Raw genomic sequence first — 24,331 nt, forward strand, 5'->3', positions numbered from 1 at the left:
CTACCTAGAACATGACAGCGATCACTGCTCTCGATGACTGAGAGCAGTGATCTCTTTCGTGACACTAGGCAGAATGGGGAAATACTTTGTTTACAGAGGCATCTCCCCGTTCTACCTCTCCGTGACACGATCGCGGGCACCCAGCGGACATTGAGTCCGCTGGACCCGCGGTCACTGAGAGCGAGGTGGGCGGGCGCGCGCCTGCAGTGCCACTTTGTAAAGGGGACGTACCTGTACACCCTTTTGCCCACCCGTGCCATTCTGCCGACGTATATCGTCACGCAGCGGTCGGGAAGCGGTTAAAGAAGGTCAAACCAACATTAGAGACCAACCACACAGTGAGAGACACTTCAATATCAGACAGCCTGCACCCCTCCTTCATCAAGACCTCAATGACGGCACATTTCTTCTACTTGGAATCCATTATTTACCTGCAATGAAAAAGACGAAGAAAAAATAAGAGTTATTATAGAGGAAGAGTTACTCCACCAGCATGTGAAATTTGAACGACCTACATAAGGTAATACAAAAGTTATGGCCACTTTTTCATACAGCCCTCGTAGATCCCCGTCATCATCAGCTTTCCTGGGAAGGGTTAAATATTACAAAACAACATATTTTCCCCACAGCTTGTTCATAACCCAGTGCAGTCACCAAAATGAGTCATATTCCACATGGATCATGTGAAACAATTACTGCTAGAATTTCGGCATCCTTAATGTGGTCTCCATAACTGTGTAGTGTTTTCAACTTATCACAAAATTGCAGTCCAGCTGGAGTATCACATCGTCCCACATGGTTTGCTGATTACTGTGCAGTGCTGTAGGGTAGTATCATTTGGGACTATGGATGCTGAATTTGAAAATGTGCTCTGAGTCTATATTGGCACCACTCACTTAACTAACAAACCGGTTTCTAAAAGTTGGAATTGGATTATCATATACCGTATATACTCGAGTATAAGCCGAGTTTTTCAGCACATTTTTTTGTGCTGAAAGTGCCCCCCTTGGCTTATACTCGAGTCAAGCACTTTTCTGCAGCAGAGAATGATATTTTCCGAACCGACTTTGGAGCCACTCGGGGCCACTTAGTGCTAGGAACCCAAAATTTGGTGTGCAAACTAGAACTAGCACTACAACATATCCAAAGCTGGGGTTCCTAGCTCCAAGTGGCCCCGAGATACAGGGCCCCAAAGTCGGTTTAGGAAAATGTCATTCTCTGCTGCAGAAAAGTGCTTGACATTTTCCGAACCGACTTTGGAGCCCCGTATCTCGGGGCCACTTAGTGCTAGGAACCCAAAATTTGGTGTGCAAACTAGAGCTAGCACTACAACATATCCAAAGCTGGGGTTCCTAGCTCCAAGTGGCCCCGAGATACAGGGCCCCAAAGTCGGTTTAGGAAAATGTCATTCTCTGCTGCAGAAAAGTGCTTGACATTTTCCGAACCGACTTTGGGGCCCCGTATCTCGGGGCCACTTGGTGCTAGGAACCCCAGCTATGGATATGTTGTAGTGCTAGTTTCACTGGGTTTGCACACCAAATTTGGGTGGCCCCAAAGTAGATACGGGGCCCCAAAGTCGGTCAACTGTCTGCAGCAATGTTATTTTGGGACCCTTTGGGTCCAGAGACCCCAAATTTTGGCTGCAGCTTGGGGGCATCTAGGAACCCTTAACTACCGAATTTGAAGTTCGGGGGACCTATGGCTGCAAATGGGCACAGTGAGGCTGCAAATGGGCATTGTTGACCCTCTTTTCCACTTACAGTAGCTGCACATTTCTCACCCTAGGCTTATACTCGAGTCAATGGTAAAATTTGTGGTAAAATGTGGTAAAATTAGGTGCCTCGGCTTTCATTCGTGTCGGCTTATACTCGAGTATATACAGTAAATAATAATAAAAAGCAAACCAGACAACAGAAGTGCAAGTGATGCGCAATGAAAAGCAAGAGTAGACTGATCAGCAAACCTGTGTCGGTAGGTTTGAGATAGAGGTTCATTGCACTTGGCCTAAACATTAAAGGAGAAGTATATCCGAAGCTCATTTGGCTGAACTTCTCCTGTGCATCACAGGAGTACAGTTCGTTCTGCACTCCTGTTACCCGTTTTCAGCAGACAGCGGGCTGATGTTCGCTGTCTACTGACGTCACAGAGCCAGTCCAGGCTCGGGCAAGATCACGACAATGGAACGTGTAACCAATTAATGAGTTGATTTTTTTAATTAAGTGATTTATGCCCTTCATACCTCACAAGGGCTGCTTCCCTTATATATACTTGTTTTTAATGTCATATTTATATGCTTTTGATGAAGGCCTAAGGCTGAAACGCGTCAGCATTTTTGGATGATGTTATTGCTTTAATGCTTAAATAAATATTTTCTATGGAGAAGCTGTCGAGTTGCCGGCCTGTACTTTCAATGGAATCGGGATCCGCTCACATACCTGGAGCCAGCTGCTCCCAGCCCCTCCATAGCTCAGCACTCATGTGAGTGTGGGGGGCAGACCAGAGAGCTTGTGACTGACAGTCACCAGTTCTCTGCTCACGGAGCTCTGAAAACCAAGCGATCGGTGGTGTTAGATAGCTGAGTTCTCAGTCTTAAAGGCGCCGGGGGGCTCTAATTATGTGCTTCAAAAAGACACTCACCCCCCCCCCCCATTGGAACCCATAGTCTGGTGCCCTGTATGTAGATCAGGGGGCCGGACGCATGGATGGTGGGCCGGTGCCCATGCACCCCTTATGCACGGGCCGCCACTGGCGGAAGTGCATTCGACTACGGACTCAGAAGTCAACACTTAAATTAGAACTATAAGCAACATTTTTCATTTTGGATAGGGTAAGGATTTGGGATAGAGTTATAAGCACTATTGGTTCATTTTTTTGCCATCTGTGCCCTATTGGGGAGGTTTACTTTCACTTCCTGTCCCATAGCCAAACCAGGAAGTGAGAGGAAATCCCTGAAAATTCAGGGAAACCCTTGGGGACCCCCAGGTCATCAGACCTAGTGTCCCCATTTGAAGATTTCCCCTCTATTACTTTTCTGGGGCTAACCCAACATTTGGTATTTTCTTTTAGTTTCACTTCCAATGATAATAGTACAAATAGAGAGGGAAAATCTCCCTAACGGGAGCACAGACAGAAAAAGAACCTGACAGGGGTACTAATCGCTCTCCACCCTATCCAAAAATAAAGAAAAGGTTTTGCCTTTGGTTATACTTTAAGATGGCGCTGGCTTATCCCGGGAGGGAGAAATTTTCAAACTTCTTAACCACATAATGACCGGCACACGCCAGAATGACATGGACAGGCAAATGGGCGTACCCGTACGTCACTTTGAATTTGTCGCCGTGCCATCGCGATCGTCTCACGGAGAGGAAGAACGGGGAGATGCTAATGTAAACAAGCATCTCCCCGTTCTGCCTAGTAACACTGTCAATTATTATAGCTCCCTGTGATCGGTAGCTATGATCAGTGATGTGCCCCTCCCCCTCACAGTTAGAATCGCTCCCCAGGACACACTTAACCCTTCCCTAGCCCCCTAGTGGTTAACCCCTTCACTGCCAGTGTCATTTTTACAGTAATCAGTGCAATTTAATCACACTGATCGCCGTAAAAATGACAATGGTCCAAAAAATGGGTCAAAAGTGTCCGATCTGTCCGCCATAATGTTGTTGTCACAATAAAAATCGCAGATCGCCGCCATTACTAGTAAAAAAAAAATTATTAATAAAAATGCCATAAAACTATCAACTATTTTGTAGACGCTATAACCTTTGCGCAAACCAATCAATAAACGCTTATTGCATTTTTATTTACCAAAAATATGTATAAGAATACGTATCGACCTAAACTGAGGAAAAAAAATGTTTTTTTATATACTTTTTGGGGATATTTATTATAGCAAAAAGTAAAAAATATAGCTTTTTTTTCAAAATTGTCGCTCTTTTTTTGTTTATAGCGCAAAAAATAAAAACCGCAGAGGTGATCAAATACCACCAAAAGAAAGCTCCATTTGTGGGAAAAAAGGACCTCAATTTTGTTTGGGAGCCACGTCGCATGACCACGCAATTGTCAGTTAAAGCGATGAAGTGTCTAATCGCAAAAAGTGCTCTGGTCTTTGGCCAGCCAAATGGTCCGGGACTTAAGTAGTTATAAAAGTAAGAAATATGCGATTGGGGATGATTTATACTGTGTAATGTGTAGTAAGAACTTAATATAATGGAATCCTTAAAAAGAAGCATCGGAGGGGGAGAGTTTACTCCCGCTTTAAGCTGAGAAAGCCCCTCCTCCCATGAACTCTCCTGGAATGTATGACATCTTTTTGGCCTAGGCCAGAAACCAGGAAGCAACTGAAGAAATGTAAAAAAAAAAAAAAAAAAAAGAGTAAAACAAGTAAATATAATGTACCTTTCTATCTATTTACTAATGATAGCAGCATAGAGATTAAAAATAGTCAATGTTGATTGAGAGAGTTTAGTTCTCTTTTTAAATACTGATCAGTGAAGGAAGTTGAATAAACACAACACTAGAGATCATTGTATCGCCGGTTTGTTGGCTCTGCAATGATTTTCAATTAGAACTACGTAAAATGAAGTCACTTCTGTTCACAGGAAGGTGGAGATTCTTCTTTTTCTAATAAAAGTATATTTGTCCAGGGATTTCCAGCTTTAATTTGCTGGCAGTTTTAGATCTGTGTGCACAGTTCTGTGTATTGAGGCCAGGAAGCTTTGGATGTGGTCGTAGTAAACATAGAAGAGGGTGGACGGGGTAAGTAAAGCAGCTGGGTGGGGGTCAGCTTATTCCCTTTCATTGTCCCCATGGACGCAATGTTATGGTAGTTCGATAGATAGAATATTTCATCAATCTTTGTAATGAAATTAAAGGAAGATTATAGTCCCAGCTTACATTTTCTTTTTCTAACATCATCATTGTAATAACAATGCAAACCATAGTTGTTTTTGACAATCCAATATAAGCTAACTTGAAAAATCTCCTTTCATGTTGTGAGTGCTGTCTGCTGGCCGTCTCTTTACACAACTTCCTGGATTCCCTGAACGCTTTGCAGCTTCTCCTCAATTTCTAAGGACTACATATCCCATGTTACCGTGCTGCCTGCAAGCAGAGATTTCTGCACTGGCTCCTCCTTCCATAACCACCTTATAGTGGTTGTACACCCTTTACAACCACTTTTACCTACAGGTAAGCCTATATTAACTTCCCTGACAGTATTCCCGAGTGTGGCTCGGGGTTAAATTTCACCACCATTAGCAGTAACCCCGAGCCACACTCGGGATTACATCTCAGGATCCTGGTGCGGTATACTTACCTTGTCCCCAGGATCCTGCGATGTTCCCCCGTGCTTTCTGCGGGCTCCGTCCTCCTCCGAAGCCCCTCTGTACCAGGCTCTGTTCCCTGCGAGCGTCGCGACGCACGGGGGCGGAGCCTGGTGGCAAATTCAAAAGAATGTAAAAATCATAATACATACAGTACTGTAATCTTACAGATTACAGTACTGTATGAAACCATTTCACATCCCTTTTGTCCCCAGTGCTTTGTCCCATGCCCTGCATGCAGTTTTATATGATATATACTGTTCTTTCGGCCTGGAAACTTGAGATTGTCCATAGCAACCAAAAAGTGTCCCTTTACGTCAAAAGTGGCTTTAGACCAGCTAGAAAACAGCGATAGTAAATTAGAACACTTGCAGAATTGAGCGATAGTGAGGGAAATGTATTTTATTATCATTATATTATTATTTTTTTTAAATTATTTATATTTATTTATTATATTATAATTTATGATTTTGTGTTTCAAACTTCATCATATTCGGGATGACAGATGTTTTGTGCTCTGGCACAGATGTTGATTGGACATAGACAGATGTTTTGTACATTGGGGACACTGTGACAGATGTTCATGGGACAGTGGTGCTTGGTGTACTATGTGTGGGGATGGCTGCCGTCTGTGTCACCTGTGACAGCTCTCTGTGTACAATCATTCCTTACATAGAGAGCTGTCACAGAGACACGTGTCTGTTTACACTGTGCGGGCTGTGATTGGACACAGCCATCACATGATCGGGAGGGCCAATCACAGCACCCATATCACGATCTGTGTTTGGATGTATGCGAAGATCACAACCATCACAGGATTGCGCCGCTGGGGCTGTGCGCGGGCGTCCGTTCTGAGGGGCGTATGGGTACGTCCACTTCGAACAGTGAAGCGTCCACCTGCCCGTCTATGTACATTGGCCGGGTGGGAAGCGGGTAAACTCCTCGCCTCGGCACCTCTGTAGTACAGAAGGCAGGTTCTCTGAAATGTGTGACATAGCAGTGCCTACTCACAGGTGATAGTGACTTTTTGTCACAGAATTCATAGAAGTGAATGTGTGGGGATCTTCACAAAGTAAATTTACAAACTTCGAGATTGTTCAGAGTAATAGGAGTAGACTGGAAATAATTAAAATATACTGTGGAAATGAGTATATGATTTTGCATTTTAACCATAAATATGCTTAATTACCAAGCTGAGGAGGGAGGAGAAGCAGACTTCCTTGCTGTTCCTTTGTTATGTGATGGGAAACATCCTTGAAAACCCTTCATAGGGAATCTAGAGCGGTTTTGTACATATTTTATTTATTACGGCAAGGACTAAAGAAAACACAATTTCTAAAAAAAAAATGTGTTCTATTGGGGTGATTTCCCTTCACTTCCTGTCCCATAGCCAAAAGAGGAAGTGAGAAGAAATACCTGGTTCTCACCAAAACTAGTGTCCTCAGATTTCCCCTCTATTCCTGTTCTAGTGAAAACTCAAAATTTGGGGTTTTCTTTTATTTTTGACTTTCGGTGATAACAGTCTACAGGACAAATAGAGAGGGTATTCTAATCCCCCCGTTCCCTTGATCATCCGCCTGAACAGGGGCATGCAGCCACTCAGGGCTGTACATATGTTCAAGCACAAACCCTAAAGGCCCATTCACACATGAGGCTAAAATAGCCGTTTCACTGTGGAACGCTTTCAGAGGGCATTTGGCAGGCAGCATTGCGGTGATATGTCGCTTGCTCACCACCTATTTTTAACCCTCAAAATGCTGTACCACCCCATCGCTACCGTGCACACTGCTGGTTGCAACATGGCCCCATTCAAGGAGTTGTGTAAAGAAACGGCCAGCAGACAGGCAGCACTCACAGTATGAAAGGAGATTTTTCTAAGCTTATACTGGATTACAGGGGCGTTGCTAGTTCTACAAAAGATCTGGGGCTATAGCCCATAGCAGTGTAGTAAAGAAAGTCATACGCTTGGGCGGGCATACAAATGTATATAATATACGTGTGTGTGTGTGTATATATATCCCCAGAGAGTTCCCCCCCTTACATCAGGGTCCCAAGAGAGCCTCCCCCTTGCATCAGGGTCCCCAGAGAGCCTCCCCCTTAAATCAGGGTCCCCAGAGAGCCTCCCCCTTAAATCAGGGTCCCCAGAGAGCCTCCCCCTTAAATCAGGGTCCCCAGAGAGCCTCCCCCTTAAATCAGGGTCCCCAGAGAGCCTCCCCCTTAAATCAGGGTCCCCAGAGAGCCTCCCCCTTAAAGCGGTTGTATACCTATTTTTTAAACTTTTACCTACAGGTAAGCCTATAATAAGGCTTACCTGTAGGTAAAAAAAATATCTCCTAAACCTGTACGGTTTAGGAGATATTCCCTTCGCAATGAGCCGCTGACTGCAGCGGCGCATGCGCACAGGGGATTCTCGGCTGAAAGCCCAGCAGCCGCCGGCCCTTGCCGGAAAAAAGTCTCCCGTGCGCACGCGCGGGAGTGACGACATCGCGGCTCCGGCCACTCACAGCGCCGGAGCCGCGATACCCGGAAGACACACCGAGGGGAAATGTCAGCTCCCTCGGCGTGGACCGTTCCAAGGTAAGTATCTCATAACGAGCTAGTATGCGGTGCATACTAGCTCATTATGCCCTTTCCCTTACAGGTGTAGGGAAAAAAAAAAAGTCAGTGGGTATACAACCGCTTTAAATCAGGGTCCCCAGGGAGCCCCCCACTTACAACAGGGTCCTAAAAATAGGCACTGTCACTGTACTAATGACACCGGCTGGGAAGGGGTTAACATTAGGGGCGATCAAAGGGTTAAATGTGTGCCTAGCCTGTGTTTCAGTGTAGTTGGGGAGGTGCTTTTACTACTGGAAGACATAGATCCATATCCCTACTTTGCAGGAACACAGGATCAATGCCTTCCCTACTGACAGAACAGTGATCTGCCTTGTTTACATAGATCGCCATTCTGCCTGTGTACTGAACAATCGGCGGATGCAGGTGGACATCGAGTCCATGGTACCCGCCGCTGTGTGTGTGATCCCTGAAGTTTCTAGTGAACTAGGTACGTGATCTGGCACAGAGCGGCCGCCCTGCCGCAGTATATATGTATGGTGGGCGGTCTGACAGGTGGTTATTGTTATCAATGTTGTGCAACAGTCAAAGCCAAAGTCACATCCAAGTCACACCCATCCAAAGTTGCATCAGAGTTCCAAATTACTTTAGTACTTTGACGTAAAACATCGGGGTTATGGCAGCAGAGATATTTTTAAACGGCAGACAATCCTCTTTTTGATAAAAGTGGTCTCCGTGGCGGATTGGCCGCAAGATCACTTTTATCGGGGGAGGGAGAAGTCCTCTCCCCTCTGAGACATGGAGCCGAGTGAGGGAATGATGGCCCCCACTTAGCTCCATAATATTGGATGACGGAAGCAACGTCATACGTCACTTCCACCCAATGGTCTTAAAGGGGAAAAAAAATGTTGGCGGAAAAAAAAAAAAAAGACATTTATTTATTTATTTAATGCATTTAAGTGTAAATGTGAGATCCCAGATCTTAAATTTAAGAGGTCCTTTCATGCTTTCTTTTCTATTACAAGAGATGTTTACATTTCTTGTAATAGAAATAAAAGTGACTCAAAAAAATCTTAAATGAAAAAAAATAAGAAAAAAAATAGATATAAATTTAAAGCACCCCGTCCCATCGAGCTCATACGTAAGTCGCGCCCGCATATGAAAACGGTGTTTAAACCACACATGTGAGGTATCGCCACGATCGTTCGAGTGAGAGCAATAATTCCAGCACTAGACCTCCTCAGTAACTCAAAACTGGTAACCTATAGACATTGCCAATGGAGATTTTTAAGTGCCAAAGTTTGTCGCCATTCCACGAGCGGGCGTGATTTTGAAGTGTGACACGTTGGGTATCAATTTACTCATCGTAACATTATCTTTCACAATATAGAAAACAATTGGGCGAACTTTACTGTTGTCTTATTTTTAATTTAAAAAAGTGTGTTTCTTCCAAAAAAAATTGCTTTTGTAAGACTGCTGTGCAAATACGTTGTGACATAAAGTATTGCAACGACCCCCATTTTATTCTCTAGGCCTAGGGTGTCTGAAAAAAAAAAAAAAATATATATATATAATGTTTGGGGGTTCTAAGTACTGTATTTATTGGCGTATAACACTCACTTTTTCACCATGAAAATCGGGTGCAAATAGTGTGTGCGTGTTATACGCCAATACTTCAATTTCAGCTGCCTCGGAGGCAACGGGGGGGGGGGGGGGGGGGCGGGATGAGTGCCGTCAGATTACATACAGTGAGAATCTCCTGTTTACTTGGTGGCCTCTGTAATAGGAAGTCAATAGATGGCAATGGCGAGGCTGCTGCATTTATGGCAATGGCGAGGCTGCTGCATTGATGGCAATGGTGAGGCTGCATTGATGTGGACTAATAAGGCTGCATTGATGGCACTTGTGAGGCTGCAGGTGGGCATTAACCAGGCTGCATTGATGGCACTTCTGAGGCTGCAGGTGGGCATTAACCAGGCTGCATTGATGGCACTTGTGAGGCTGCAGATGGACACTGACCCTTATTTTGCTTCAAAGTTCCTTATTTAAAATTTAAGTTTTTTCCTGAAACTTCCCTCTTAAAATGAATGTGCGTGTTATACGCAGATAAATACGGTAATTTTCTATCAAAAAAAAAAAAACTGATTTTATCTTGTAAACAAGTTTGAAAAATAGGCTTGGTCCTATAGGCTTGGTTAAACATACTAATAGGGTAATTGGCTTATGGGAAGTGTTCAGCTTTCTCTGTAAAAAGCTGGAAAGTATAGTAGCATTATGAAAACCTCATTTTTCTATTCGCACACAGAGATCCTTATATGAGTATCTGTAGAAATAATGATTAATGGCTCCTAATCCTCTCTCACCTTTCCTCCTCCAGTATTCCTATGCTGTGTCAGTGCTGAGAGAGTGCAGCAAGCTGCGTCCCACAGACCCAACTGTTCTGCTCCTCGCTGCCAAGGTCTGCATTGGGCCTCTTCACTGGGTAAGTCCGCCGAAGGAAAGAGTCTTACATAATGCACAAGGCTCCGCAGTGTGCTATCATGGTGTTTAAAAATAGGTACAGCATTTACATCTGGAGAGGGAGTTGCTGGAGCCACATTTATTAGAAGCAGAACATTTTTTAAGGATTAATGTAGAAACACAAAATAGCAGCTACGTCAGCTCAGGGACCTGCATTCTGCCTTCGCTAACTGCAAAAAAATAAGGATCTTGTGACTCCAGCAGCATAAGGCAGGCCATACATTGTGCAATTTTCTTTCCTTCAACCCATTGCTCGATTCCCCCATCAATACAGTCAAGCCCCGTACACACAATCGGATTTTCCGACGGGAAATGTGTGACGATAGGCTGTTGGCGGTAAATCCGACCTTGTGTACGCTCCATCGGACAATTGTCGATGGACTTTCCACAGACAAATGTTGGATGGCAGGTTTTAAAATTTTCCGTGGACAAATGTCTGTTGTCGGATTTTCGTGTGTACACAAGTCCGTGGGACAAAAGATCAAAGTACAAACACGCATGTTCGGAAGCAAGGACGAGCCAGAAGCGGTCTGTTTTGTAAACTGGCGTTCATAATGGAGAATCGACATTCGTGACGTGGCAAATTATGAATTCTTGAAATCCAGCGCACAATTCTCTTCTTCTTTAATGGGATAATAATGAAGCTGCTTTGCTGGTGATACTGATGGAGTTATTGCAAACACATTTTCAAAGGCTTTTTTTTTCTAGTGATATCAAGAATAATATTATTATGTTTTTTTTTTTCTTTTTATTTGGGCACAAACACAACACCATTATCCCGTAGTTTTTAAGATCAAAGATACAATTATGTTGGTGTCCCTTGTCAATTTTACATTGTACTTTTAAAATGTAACTGCCGACTCCCAAGCTGTCATTTGAAGTAAAACACATAGCCAAGTATTATTCTACACAATTTTTTATTGTGCAGTAAAAAAAGAAAACAAATAAAATTAGACATGATATCTGCCAATAGAACTTAACCAAAAAGTGCATTTTATGCATCCAAAAATATAGAAAATATACCAAATCAAATCATTATTCAACCAAAAAAATAATGTCAAAGCAATAACTCCAAGGCCAATAATAAATAACACGTTATCTCCTCCGATTCCGCAACATGGCTGGTTGACGAACGGCCATTCAGAAACGAAATGAAAAGTGCAAAATGAAAAGCGCGAATCAACACACTAAACTTCTACTAATACGAAAATTAGCAGAAGGAGTCCAAAGGGTTGGCGCTAAAGAGCTAAAAAAACAACGTAGTACGTCACTACATTCGTATTTGTTGGCCAACAATTGTGTGGCCTTGTGTATGCAAGACAAGTTTGGGCCAACGCTCTTCAGACAAAATTCCACGGTTTTGTTGGCGAACAATCCGATCGTGTGTACGAGGCTTCAGTGTTAGGCTGGATTCACACCTATGCAGTTTTAGTGCTTTTTGCATTTTGCAGATTTGCACTACAGTCCAGTTAACATGGTTTCTTATGGAACACGTTCTGTAGTGCAAATCTGCAAAATGCAAAAAGCACTAAAAATGCATAGGTGTGAATCCAGCCTTAATGGGGGAATCCCTCTCTTGGAGCCATTGTATTCTGACAGCAGGAGGTTTCCCAGGCATCATAATACAATGATCACTGCTATAGCCACCAGCAGTGATCGAACGACAAAAACATTTTAAAAAAAGACAGGCTGCTTGTACTGAAGTCGATCCATAGATCGATCATAATTCGGCTGGTTCAGCCTTTCACCAGGAAGCCTTCCATGGCGTCATAACTTTAGCTTAGGTTTACATTGACTGCGGCTTTGAAATCGTGCGCCTTCATCTGAAATCGCACGGTTTTCAAAGCTGCATGTCAGTGCGATTTAGGGGGGCGACTTGGAAGACATTTGTGCGGCTTAATGCACAGATGTATATTCAAGTCGCACCCAAAATCGCGAAAAGTAGTTCAGGAACTGCTTTTGCAAATCAGTGCGGCAGTGCAAAGTCGGCGTCGCACCGATATGAACAGTGGCATTTCCGGCAATAGGCTGTGACCTGTCATGTGACTTGACCTGTCAAATCGCATGACAAGTCGCTCCAATGTGAACGAGGGCTGTTTTTTTTACATGTTGGCTATTAGTTTTAATTAACCAGGTCCAGGGTCCTGGAAAGTACAGGCCGGCAACTCGACAGCTTCTGCATAGAAAATATTTATTTAAGCATTACAGCAATAACATCATCTTCCAAAATACTGACGCGTTTCGGCCTTAGGCCTTCGTCAAAAGCTTTAGATGATGGCCTAAGACCGAAACGTGTCAGATTTTTGGATGATGTTACTGCTGTAATGCTTTAATAAATATTTTCTATGGAGAAGCTGTCGAGTTGCCGGCCTGTACTTTCTATGGATCTTTTGTGAGCCTAATTAGCCAAAGCAACGACTACTCTACATATCAATTATACTATATAGCGGTAGAGCTTGGGTGAGTTTTTCTCTTGCTTCTAGGTCCAGGGCCATGGTCCTTTCCTATGGCAGCCAGATCCAGAAGACTTATTTGTGGGTATGCCAACCATTGGGGGCTGAAACCATTGGGGGTTCCCTTCAAGAGAACCTGCAGCGTGGATAAGGAAAAACAGGGTCTCCCTCTATTAAGACCATGTCCTGTTTTTTTTTTTTTTACATGTTATTCATTTTAGTGTGTTTTCTGGAAGACCTTTACCGCTCACCCAGTGAGTCTTCCATAGACCACCTAATCATCGCCAAGACAATGATTCCAATTTCCGTAAATCCGGCAGCTATGGACAAGGCAGTAATTTCATGCTTCTAACCGGTAATAATGTTTACCTGCCGCTGATGCCATTAAACTGTAAATGTCTGATGTGCTTTAGCGCCGTTTCTACATTTGGGATGTGTCTGGGACAATGGGTAATAAATAATGTTTACAAAGTTGATTATCTTGCTGCCCCGCTTCTTAATATCAAATTTGTCGGCTAGGCAGAACCACTTCTGCTTTAACAAAACCTGCGGGACAACATTTCTGCTGATAAATTAAACAGGTGCTGCACCCTCATGAGCGGCGGATCATTTGCTGTGAAGCTCACCATTCCAAAGCTTTAATGAGAACAGCCTTTGGTACAGGAATTGAACGGCATCGGTGCCTCGCATAATAAGCAATCTGCTTGTAACAATGGATAGCATGTCCTAAAAACCTGCTCACACTATAAAGTCAGTGCAGATCCAGTCTTACCTGTATATAGGAACTGTTTGTATACCCTTATGTGCACCAGCAAAAAACTGGACGTTACCCCACTTGAGGGCCAGGCCTTTTCTGACTTTTTTTGTATACTAGTAAAAATCTGTATTTTTTGATAGAAAATGTCTGAGAACCCCCAAACATTATAAGTATTTTTAATAGAGGCCCTAGAGAATATAAGAGTTGGTTGTTGCAATTTTTTATGTCAGGCGGTATTTGCGTAGCGTTTTTTTCAACGCAATTTTTTTTGGAAAAAATATTCTTAAATGAAATTTAATGCAAAAAAAAAACCCCACAATATATAACAGTTTTTGGTAAAATATAAAAGATGATTTTACACCAATTAAAAGAATACCTAACATGTCATGCTTTAAAATTGCGCACGCTCTTGGAATGGCACCAAGTTACAATACTTAAAAATCTCTATAGGCGACGCTTTACAAATGTTTAGAGGTTACCAGTTCATCTTTGTATGCGTGCGCACCGGAATGGGGGGGGGGGGTGGGGGCACTTGAAAAAATTTTTTTATTTATAAAACATAGTTTATATTTTTAGACTTACCCTTTAAAGCAGTTGTATACCCCTTTTTTTAACTTTTACCTACAGGTAAGCCTATAATAAGGCTTACCTGTAGGTAAAATTAATATCTCCTAAACCTGATATTTACTTTGCATGCAGCCGCTGACGTCAGCGGTGCATGCGCTGTGAAGGCCCGGCTGAAGGTCCGGCAGACACAGCACAAAGACCAAGCTGCCAAAAAAACAGCTCTCGGTCACAAGAACACATCAGTAGCCAACGAGACGGGCTTCATAGTGGTCACATGATCGCTGATCCTTCCCGCCCCCCTGGCCTGTTAATAGCTTTTAAAGGGGACGCCAGGGTGGGTGGGAAGGGGTTAAAGCTGAAGTTTAGTTAAAAAGCATTTTTTCTCTATGGCTTTAGTTACATTACTTACCTGTAATGAAGGATGTCCCATAATGTGCAGGCTGCTGGTTTCTGTAGAAATCTTCACTGCAGGGCTGCCCTGTCCTCTTCCTGCTGCTGATCTTCCAGCGCTGTGGGGGTTAACAGTTTCAGGTTTTCAGGCTCAGCTGTACCAAAGATGACCGACCAGGACACACCTCCTCCTTCCTTTTTTCCTATGGAGAAAACGGTCATCTTTGGTGCAGCTGAACCCGTAGACCTGAAGCTGCTCTCCAGAGTGCTGGAAGTTCAGCAGCAGGAAGAGGACAGGGCAGCCCTGCAGTGAAGATTTCTACAGAATCCAGCAGCCTGCACATCATGGGACATCCTTCATTACAGGTATTTAAAATAACTGAAGCCGGAGAGAAAAAATATTTTTAACTAAAAATCAGCTTTAAATGTCGGTTTACACCATGAAGGGCGCTGCGCGTTCCTGTGTGACTCCCATGCGATCTAGGTGTAGTGTGAATTCATTTGAATGTGCTGAAATCGCACTGCATTGCACCAGAGCAGCGGTGCTTTGCGTGCGGTTTTAACCCTTTTTCGGCCGCTAGCAGTAGCTTTACCGCCGACGCCGCGTCTAAAGCGCCCCTGCCCATTGAAATCAATGGGCAGCGCCGGCAAGCGCCACTGCAGCGGTGCTTTGCGGGCGATTTTAACCCTTTTTCGGCCGCTAGCGGGGGTTAAAAGCACCTCACTAGCGCCCGAAAACCTCAGCAAATATGACGGTAAAGCGCCCCTAGAAATAGCGGCACTTTATCGCCATCGGCCCCAAAGCCCCAGTGTGAAAGTAGTCGTAATGTTTGGAGCTTTGAAATTTTACATTAGTTTCTGGTTCCTCTGACTCCCACCCCCCTCCCCACACCAAATCCTCAGGCTGCACGTACCTTACATTTGTCGGTATCTTTTTTCAGTGTTTGACAAACAATTTTTGTCCTGCAACTGCTGCAGCAAAACTGTAATTTGGACGCACATAATTACAGATACGTTCACATTTTCCAGGACATTTCACTGCACATACCCAGCAAATGACTACTTGTCATGTTTATACAAACTCCATTCAAAAGGAGCGTTTTTGAATTAAATCCAAACGTGGAAATTATATTTAGCTGCCAAAGTGGGTTCAGCAAAACATTCATCGCAGTAATGTAGAGCATCTCCTAATGTAGCCTGAGATCCGTGCTCGATAAAATTCCCGCATTGATTTCCATCGGCACAATTTGAGCGCCGTTAGTAATAATTAGGTAGAGTGTAAATCAATGTGTATGTAAACCATAATAATCAACTTTTCGTGTTTGCTCTCTTGTTCATCTGTTAAATATTCTGTTAAAGAAAAACTCTATCTGGATTTGAAAAAATCGGCACCTGCAAGTACTGTAGGTTCTAGTTTATTTAGAAAAAAAAAGTACTTATCAGCCCAAGAAGTCCAGCACTGTCATCTTACAAGCAAACGTCTTCACTGCTCTCTTTGCTCTCACACCACCACCTTGGATTTGGGAGCTGTCTTCTCTCCCTCACCGCCATCTTGGATTGGCAAGCTGTCTTTGCTCCCACGCCGCCATCTTGGATTTTCAAGCTGTCTTCATTCCCTCACCGCCATCTTGGATTTTCGAGCTGTCTTCTCTGCCACACTATCATCTTGGATCTGGGAGCTGTCTTCGCTCGCATGCCGCCATCTTGGATTTGCAAGCTGTCTTCATTCCCTCACCGACATCTTAGATTTTCGAGATGTCTTCGCACCCACATCACCATCTTGGATTTGGGAGCTGTCTTCACTCCCACACCGCCATCTTGGATTTGGGAGCTGTCTTCACACCTATACTGCCATCTTGGATTTGGGAGCTGTCTTCACACCTATACTGCCATCTTGGATTTGGGAGCTGCTTTCGCTCCCATTTTACCATACTGGATTTAGGAGCTGTCTTCGCTCCCACACCATCATCTTGAATTTGGGAGCTGTCTTCCCTCCTACACTGGCATCCTGAAATGGGAGCTGTCTTCGCTCCCACACCGCCATCTTGGATTTGGAAGCTGTCTTCGCTCCTACACTGCCATCTACAGATTTGGGAGCTGTCTTCACTCCCACACCATCATCTTGAATTTGGGAGCTGTCTTCACTCCTACACTGCTATCTTGGATTTGGTTGCTGTCTTCACCCCTACACTGCCATCTATGGATTTGGGAGCTGTCTTTGCTCCCACGCCGCCATCTCGAATTTTCGAGCTGTCTTCGTTCCCCACCCCCATCTTGGATTTGGGAGCTGTCTTCGCTCCCACGCCACTATCTTGGATTTGGGAGCTGTCTTCACTCCCACGCTACCATCTTGGATTTGGAAGCAGATTGTGACTTCCTGATCACCCATAGACAAGCCCCCTACTGAACATATGTGTCATTTGGAGGAGACTGTCCTGTTGCCTTTTGGGATGTGTGATGTGAACCCCGGTTGATGTGGGGAAGGGGGTAGGGGTTGTTAGCCCCAGCACAACGTCATCCTTGCCTAGGCAAGGAATGAGGAAGTGGGAGCAAGTACCTGCTTGCTACTTGCAATCCTCCCAACCCCACCCTCTACCCCCATTCAATAAATGTATTAAGCAATTGGTAAAAGGTGCAAACAAATCTTGTGAGCTGACTGTGCCCTCTGCCTCTAATACCTGCTATCAGTTCTCATTGTTCCCAGCTCTCTCTGATATACAGTACACCTTCCTAATATGTTATGGAGATAAGGGTGTAAGGTGGTGGTCCTACCTCAGGTTGGCAACTGCTTCTCTATACAGTACAGTAAGTGAGAGTTGTCACCCTATGACAGGAAGTGTTACTGGTGGAACCATGAGGTGAAACTGAAGGGGGGAAAAAAGCCTTTAAAAAAAAAAAAAACCTCTAAGAAGTGGTAAGCTGCGATATAATACATTTTTGTTCTTCGGTTTAGATATACAGTACTTTAAGGGGGTGAGCACCTTTTGTTTCAATTATTGGTGGAGGCTGGTAAGTTGAATTTAAACAATGTCAGAAATTTTGTTTCAGTCACTGCAGAGCCAAGCAGAAGAGTCTCACTTCTCTTAAGTGAAGCACACTTAAATGCACATCTTTAATAAAAACAAATAGATTGCACTTTCATAGAGAAGAGCATGAAGAGCTTATCAGGTGTATACCATTCCAAATTCCTTTATGCACTCCTGTGGCCAGCAGTGACCAATAAAGTTGGGTAAAACACCAGCATCTGAAGACAGAAACATGTCCTGATGCAGACTGGTGAAAAGGTGGAATTCTCCAAAATGCATTCGGTCCAGTACACATATGCAGAAGTGGCCCTGTAGAATAAAACGGTGGCGGTTGCAGTTGGCAGGTGTTTATTAAAGCAATATTGTCAGGAAAAAATACACTAAAATCTATTGTAGTGCACACAAACATAAAATAATAAAATTTTTTTGTAAAGTATAAAAGATGGGATTGCATTGAGTAAACAGATACCATACCATGTCAACCCTTAAAATTGTGTGTGCCCGTAAAGTGGAGAAGAACTACGGTACCCAAAATGGTCCGTACATGACAATTTACTGTTCATCTGTTTAGAGTTAGCTATGAATGAGGCCCCCAGAATTTATTACTCTCACTCCGACATTTGCAGTGATACCTCTCATGTATGACAAAATCATTGTTTACATACATGTCTACGTTTGCAATTGTGTGTGTGTAGGGTTATAGGTTTGCATTTATGTATTTTTTTATTGTAATTTATTTTATTAGCAAGCCCCCAATGTGATAGCATTGGGCAGGCGACAGGTTCCCTTTATGTAAACATCAGGGGTCATCAGGGGTCTGGCCGACCGAGCGGAGGAATGAACTTGATTGTTTGTTTACCCAGCATTTCAGCCAGAAGGAGCTGAGTGCTTCCAGGTTCATCAATTGCAGAGCTGTTGAGGGAAAGGATGTCACCACTCTTCTCCCGCTTGGCATTCTGATGTCATTTACCATGGTCTCTGGCTCTCTGGAGGGAGAGCCTGGAAAGCACAGGTGAGGTAGGGATTAAATTGATGAGGTGGGACACCTTCATGGTAATAGTGATCTGGTGACTCTACACCCCCCCCCACATCACATTTACTAAATAGCCAGCGGCACTAAGCCGCAAGCTTGATTTAACCACTTGGGGTCCAGGCTGTTTATAAACAACCTGTCAATGGCAATTGGTTAAAACCCAATTCCAAGAATTCAGCCATTTTGTAAAAAAATTAAGGCAAACTATGAGTTAAGTCCAACTAGGTGCATGACATCTCCTGGACTTCTCTCTATTATTTACATTTGCTCTGCCAGAGAGACACTCCGGAATCTGAGAGGAGAGAAACACACAGAGCAGCTATGCCCGCTTCTCCCCTCTGCTACCTGTTCACAGAAGCCTTGGTATTTTGTGAATGTGTTCACAAAATACCAAGGCTTCTGTGACTGGGCAGGAGGAGGAGAGGGCGGGCATAGCTGCTCTGTGTCTTTCTCTCCTCTCAGATTCTGGAGTGTCTCTCTGGCAGAGCAAATGTAAATAATAGAGGGAAGTCCAGGAGATGCCATGCACCTAGTTGGACTTAACTCATAGTGTGCTATAGTGTAGCAACTCTCCTGTTGAAGCTACAGAGATTAGAAGGATCAGCGTCGGGCTCTCAGAAATGCAGTACTATAAACCTTTCAGCTATAAGGCAAGATATAGCAGTAAGCCCAGAAAACACCATGCACCTCCTTGGACTTAACTCATAGCGTGCCTTCACTTTTTACAAAGAAGCTGAATTCCTGGATTTAAATTCATACAGTAGGACAGTGCACTTTCTCCCTTCCCTTATGGTTTTTCAGATGAGTTTCTATGTATACGTTTCAGCTGTTAGAATTCAGGAATGGAACGTCCTTTCATTTGGTGTGTATGAGGCATAGATTTGATGTGGATGCACCACAGATGGAATTTTTTTTTGTTAAGCTTCTAACTACTGTTTTGGATCGTTCCCCATTGGCATTCCATGGTTATGGGTCAGCCATGGTGTGTTAAGTCTGCACAATATCAGAGGCTTTTATTGCTGCAGAGTGGAGTAGAAGGAATGTGTCAGCTTTTCCACCTGCCAAATGTGGACTTTTAGAGGACCCATTGACTTCACATTGGCCTTTGCCCAACAATGATCTTAAATGTGTTGTTTGTAACTTTTGTACCACATATGCAGACGTATTTATCATTCCTCCAGTGAACGGCTTTTGGAGAGAAATTCATTTTTGCTGCAGAGAAATATATTTGGAGGAGATAGAGGTCATAAAAGGCCCGCTGGTCTTAGGTCTACACAGAGCGGAATTTATAATATGGCATGTACATTGTTTATGCAAATGCAAGGCAGTTTTATTTTGCAAAGTGAAGCAAATATTCATTAGGACTGTTCTATCTGACCTCCTAATATGTAGGGTCCCGGCTGTCTCTGCACTCTGCTTCTTCATGGTCTAGGTATTGCTTCATGAGCTTGTCCATCATAATGATAGATTGGTAGAGAGCAGAGCCAGCTGCAACCGCAGAAACTGAAGTCACTTTATGCCTATTGCACTTTCAAGTATTTCTTTGCACCAGGGAATAAGTTTAGGCATGTTCAGATCCTAGTTTGAATCCAACTGAGTGGTCCCGCCAGGAAGCTGTCAATGTCCTTGGCCAATCATAAGTGGTCAAGGCCAGTGGTGGCTGGTGGTATATTTTTCGGGAGGGGGGCAAACAATCCTCCCGCTGACACCCCCTAAACCCACCCTCCGGCGTCAGTCGGTCACCAGCCCCGCACTTACCCCATCTAGGTCACGGGCAGGGCTTCCTGAGGGCGGCGTGTCCTCCTCCTGGTGCTTTATAGCTTCCTCCCCTGCGTCTCCTCCCTTTTCCTCCTCAGCGGTCAATAGGATCGCTTCTCCTCTCGGCCAATCGGGTGACGGGTCTCAGGACTCGCTTCCTGATTGGCCGGGAGGAGAATCAGGAAGACAATAGCAAATATTAATTTGCTCTTGTCACACAACTGGGTGGGCTTGGGGCGCAGTGCTCTGCGCCCCAAGCCCACCCTTTTTTTAAGCCTATTAGAGCCTCAGGCTCTAATCACGTGCTTCCAAAAAAATAAATAAACCCCATTGGAATCCATACATCCGGCGCCCCGCATGTAGATTAGGGGGCAGGACGCATGGATTAGGGGGGAGGCCACTGGTCAAGGTTTTCCCTGCTCTGATACAAGTACCGTAACTGCTGATTTTTAAAAGATAGACACTTACCAGCCGGCTATTCTTCACCGGGCTTTGGCTCCCTAGCACCACCATCTGGGCTATGGGAGATGGTTCCAGTACAACGCACAAAAGATCCACGCTGCTCACAGGTGAGTCGGCTCCAACGGCAGGTTCTCCTCATTGCAGGGTGCTCACCCAGTCGCAGCTGGAGCAATAATAAAATGAAAATCCGGATGCAGAGCCCTTTCATATCTGGAAAAAGCCCTTTTGATAAAGCCATTCCTCCCTTGTTTGTACATGAAGTGCTCTTCTGGTTTTATGCAATAAAAGGCATTTGGATCTCAGTTTGGTGTGCAGCCATCCAGATTTTCCTTTCATTATGGGAGATGGCTGTGACTTCCTAAAGTCTCCCTAGTGAGCATGTGCGAGGCATGGCAGCGCTGTGCGACTGGTCCTGCAGTCTCCTGGGATGTGTGACATGTCCTAGGAGATTGAAGGCTGGGCCAAGCAGACGTAATTCTCATCTATATTTGCAAACATAAATTTGCCCTGGGACTTTAAATGAGGCGCAACGTACACAACCAATAGATACATAGTATATAAATGAATTAGTAAATGGATACAGTTCTCATAAGCATAAAAAAGAGAAAATACTGTCAAGCTGATTAATAGTAATTTCATGGTACAAGTCATATCAAATTTAAATATTACAAATATAATTTCATGATTAAATAAAATTATGCATCCTAAAATTCAACACGTTTCGCAAATCTCTGTTAACTTCCTCAGGAATAGGTGCATATTTAAATATCTGTAAGGCAGAACATCAATTTTTAAATACACAACAAAATTAGTAATGAGTACTGTTACTGTATTCAAAGATCAAGGGCCGCCATAAGGGACCCAATACTTACAAATCAGCTAAGATTGGATACACAAAATGGCATTTCCAATGGTGACCTCTAGGGATGTCTGACCCAGAAGCTGTGGAAGTAGGATCCGCGAGGACCCAGGGGACAAACAGAGGGTGAATGGCAACCAAAGGGTACAGATATATCCAATCCATTCTGTTGCCTAAATTGATAACTAAAAGGAAAATATGTCATGAATCTGCAGTAATGTTTCATGCCCTGTCTGTTTGCTTACCTCTCTGGTTTGTGTTTCAGCTTAGGGACCGCGCTCTCACACCTGCGTGTTTAACCACTTCAGCCCCAGAAGGATTCGCCCCCTTAATGACCAGGCCATTTTTTGCGATACAGCACTGCGTTGCTTTAACTGCCAATTGCGCAGTCATGCCACACTGTACCCAAACAAAATTGACGTTCTTTTTTCCCCACAAATAGAGCTTTCTTTTGGTGGTATTTGATCACCTATGCAGTTTTTATTTTTTGCGCTATAAACAAACAGAGAACGACAATTTTGAAAAAAAAATACAATTTTTTAAACTTTTTGCTATAATACATATCCCCCCCAAAAATATAAAAAAAACACATTTATTCATCAGTTTAGACTGATATATACATAGTTTTGGTAGAAAAAAAATTGCAATAGGCGTATATTGATTGGTTTGCGCAAAAGATATCGCGTCTAAAAACGATGGCATAGATTTAGGGACTTTTATTTATTTTTTATTGTTTTTACTAGTAATGGTGGCGATCTGCAATTTTTTTAGTGGGACTGCGACATTGCGGTGAACAAATCTAACCCAAATCACACTTTTTTGGGGACCAGTGACATTATTACATTGATCAGTGCTATAAAAATGCACTGATCAATGTAAAAATGACAGGTACAGCGATTCCTGCAGCGCTGCCAACCTACTGTGGTATATCTGCGTGAGCTGGTCGGCAAGTGGTTAAGTAATCTTCTCTCAACATGGCTGCACCCCAGCCTCTAACAGGAAACACTATATAACTCTGTGCACTGGGAGCCAGCCTTGCCCGAGCAACAGTTGTGTTTAGGCTTCTGGTGTGGCTTCCTGCTGTATTTTATCTGTCCCTCTGACCATTCCTATCTGCTAGTAACCCTGACCTTGGCGTGACTTCCTGACCATCCCTGTCTGCTAGTTGCCCCGACCTTGGCTTGTGCTCCTGACTATCCTGTGCTTAACCCAGAACTGCTGCTTCCGCTCTGTCCACCAGAACCAGTCTGTGAGCATGAGCTGAGAGACCCTGAGGGCCGCAACCTGGAGTCAGCTGCAGCCAAATCCATCCTCACCACTAGTGGCTCTGGTGAATACCTGCTGGCTCTTATGCCCCGTACGCATGATTGGATTTTCCGACGGAAAATGTTCGACGGGAGCTTGTTGTCGGAAATTCCGACCGTGTGTCAGTTTTATTGCTACAGGGCTAACATATATATTGGAATACATATTGGTCTAAATTTATGAGGAGGTTTGCTTTGTTTCATTTTTTTATTGGATATGTTTTATAGCAGAAAGAAAAAAATATTGTTTTTTTTTTTTCAAAATTGTCAGCAAATTTTTGTTTTTAGCGCAAAAAATAAAAAACGCGAGGTGATCAAATATTACCAAAAGAAAGCTCTATTTGTTGGGAAAAAAAGGGGAAATTTTATTTGGGTACAACGTCGCACGACCAAGCAAATGTCGGTTAAAGCAGCGTAGTGCCGTATCGCAAAACAAATGGACCTGGTCAGGAAGGGGGGGTAAATCTTCTGGAGGTGAAGTGGTTATATACCTAAATCTGACTATAATATTGTCCTGCATGGGCAAGGTGACAGGGTCTCTTTTAGGTTGCGCTCACATGGGTGGGCTGCTTTAGCGCACAAGTGTAAAGGTGCATTAAAAGGTGCGGTAAAGCAAGCCATTCAAATGATTTATCTGCCTAAGGCATCAAAAAAGTTGCATTTGGCGCTTTTTGCAACGTACGCATTTTAGTGCATTGAGAAGGTGCATTCAGGATTGATGACACTGCATCACATTAATGCATGTATTATGCAATAGTGTGAATGGCCCATTTCTTGAATTTCCATCCCCTCCACATCATTACCTCTCTGGCATAACTTTTCACAGCTCTCAGATATGGATCTCTCATTATACAATGTGTTTTTCAATAAGGACAGAATTTCACAATTCTTAAGAAGCCGTCTATGGATGCAGCCAATAACAATAAGCCAACTGTCAGTTTTCTCACGGCGGGAAGGCTGCAGGTTGGACTTCTAATGACGCTTGCTTGTTAAAGGTGAATTAATGCCTGGATTTCATGCTCCAGTTCTAGTAGTTTCCATCGCGGCCACATTAATGTGCATCTGGCGTACAGGATGTTCCTAGGTGCGCTATTGTTGCAGATTTTACACTGAGGCTCCTGAAAGGGCTACACATGTGGGGAGCAGGTGAAACGAGGACACCGGAAGACGCTGACTTCTCTTTACCTACCGCCAGATTCTGCAGAAATTAATAACAGCACAAAGCAGTCTCTTGGTAAAACAGATTTAAACCTGACAGTTGTTCATGTATTATGTATTTGTGGTCTCCGTACAGTGCAACCTGAACGAAGGAGATAAAGGCG

The 24,331-nt window shown here is 43.7% G+C and overlaps 1 protein-coding gene across 2 annotated transcripts in view; it reads left to right on the forward strand.

Moving 5' to 3' along the window:
• TTC7A (tetratricopeptide repeat domain 7A) overlaps nt 1-24,331 on the forward strand; it is a 577,716-nt gene that overhangs the window by 248,143 nt on the left and 305,242 nt on the right. For both annotated transcript variants that reach the window (XM_073628505.1, XM_073628506.1), the window contains one exon: nt 10,258-10,362. In XM_073628505.1, the coding sequence (XP_073484606.1) occupies nt 10,258-10,362 (105 nt within the window). The remainder of the gene's footprint in view (nt 1-10,257; nt 10,363-24,331) is intronic.

The sequence above is a fragment of the Aquarana catesbeiana genome, linkage group LG04 (genome assembly GCF_042186555.1).
Source record: "Aquarana catesbeiana isolate 2022-GZ linkage group LG04, ASM4218655v1, whole genome shotgun sequence".
Taxonomy (NCBI): Eukaryota; Metazoa; Chordata; class Amphibia; order Anura; family Ranidae; genus Aquarana; species Aquarana catesbeiana.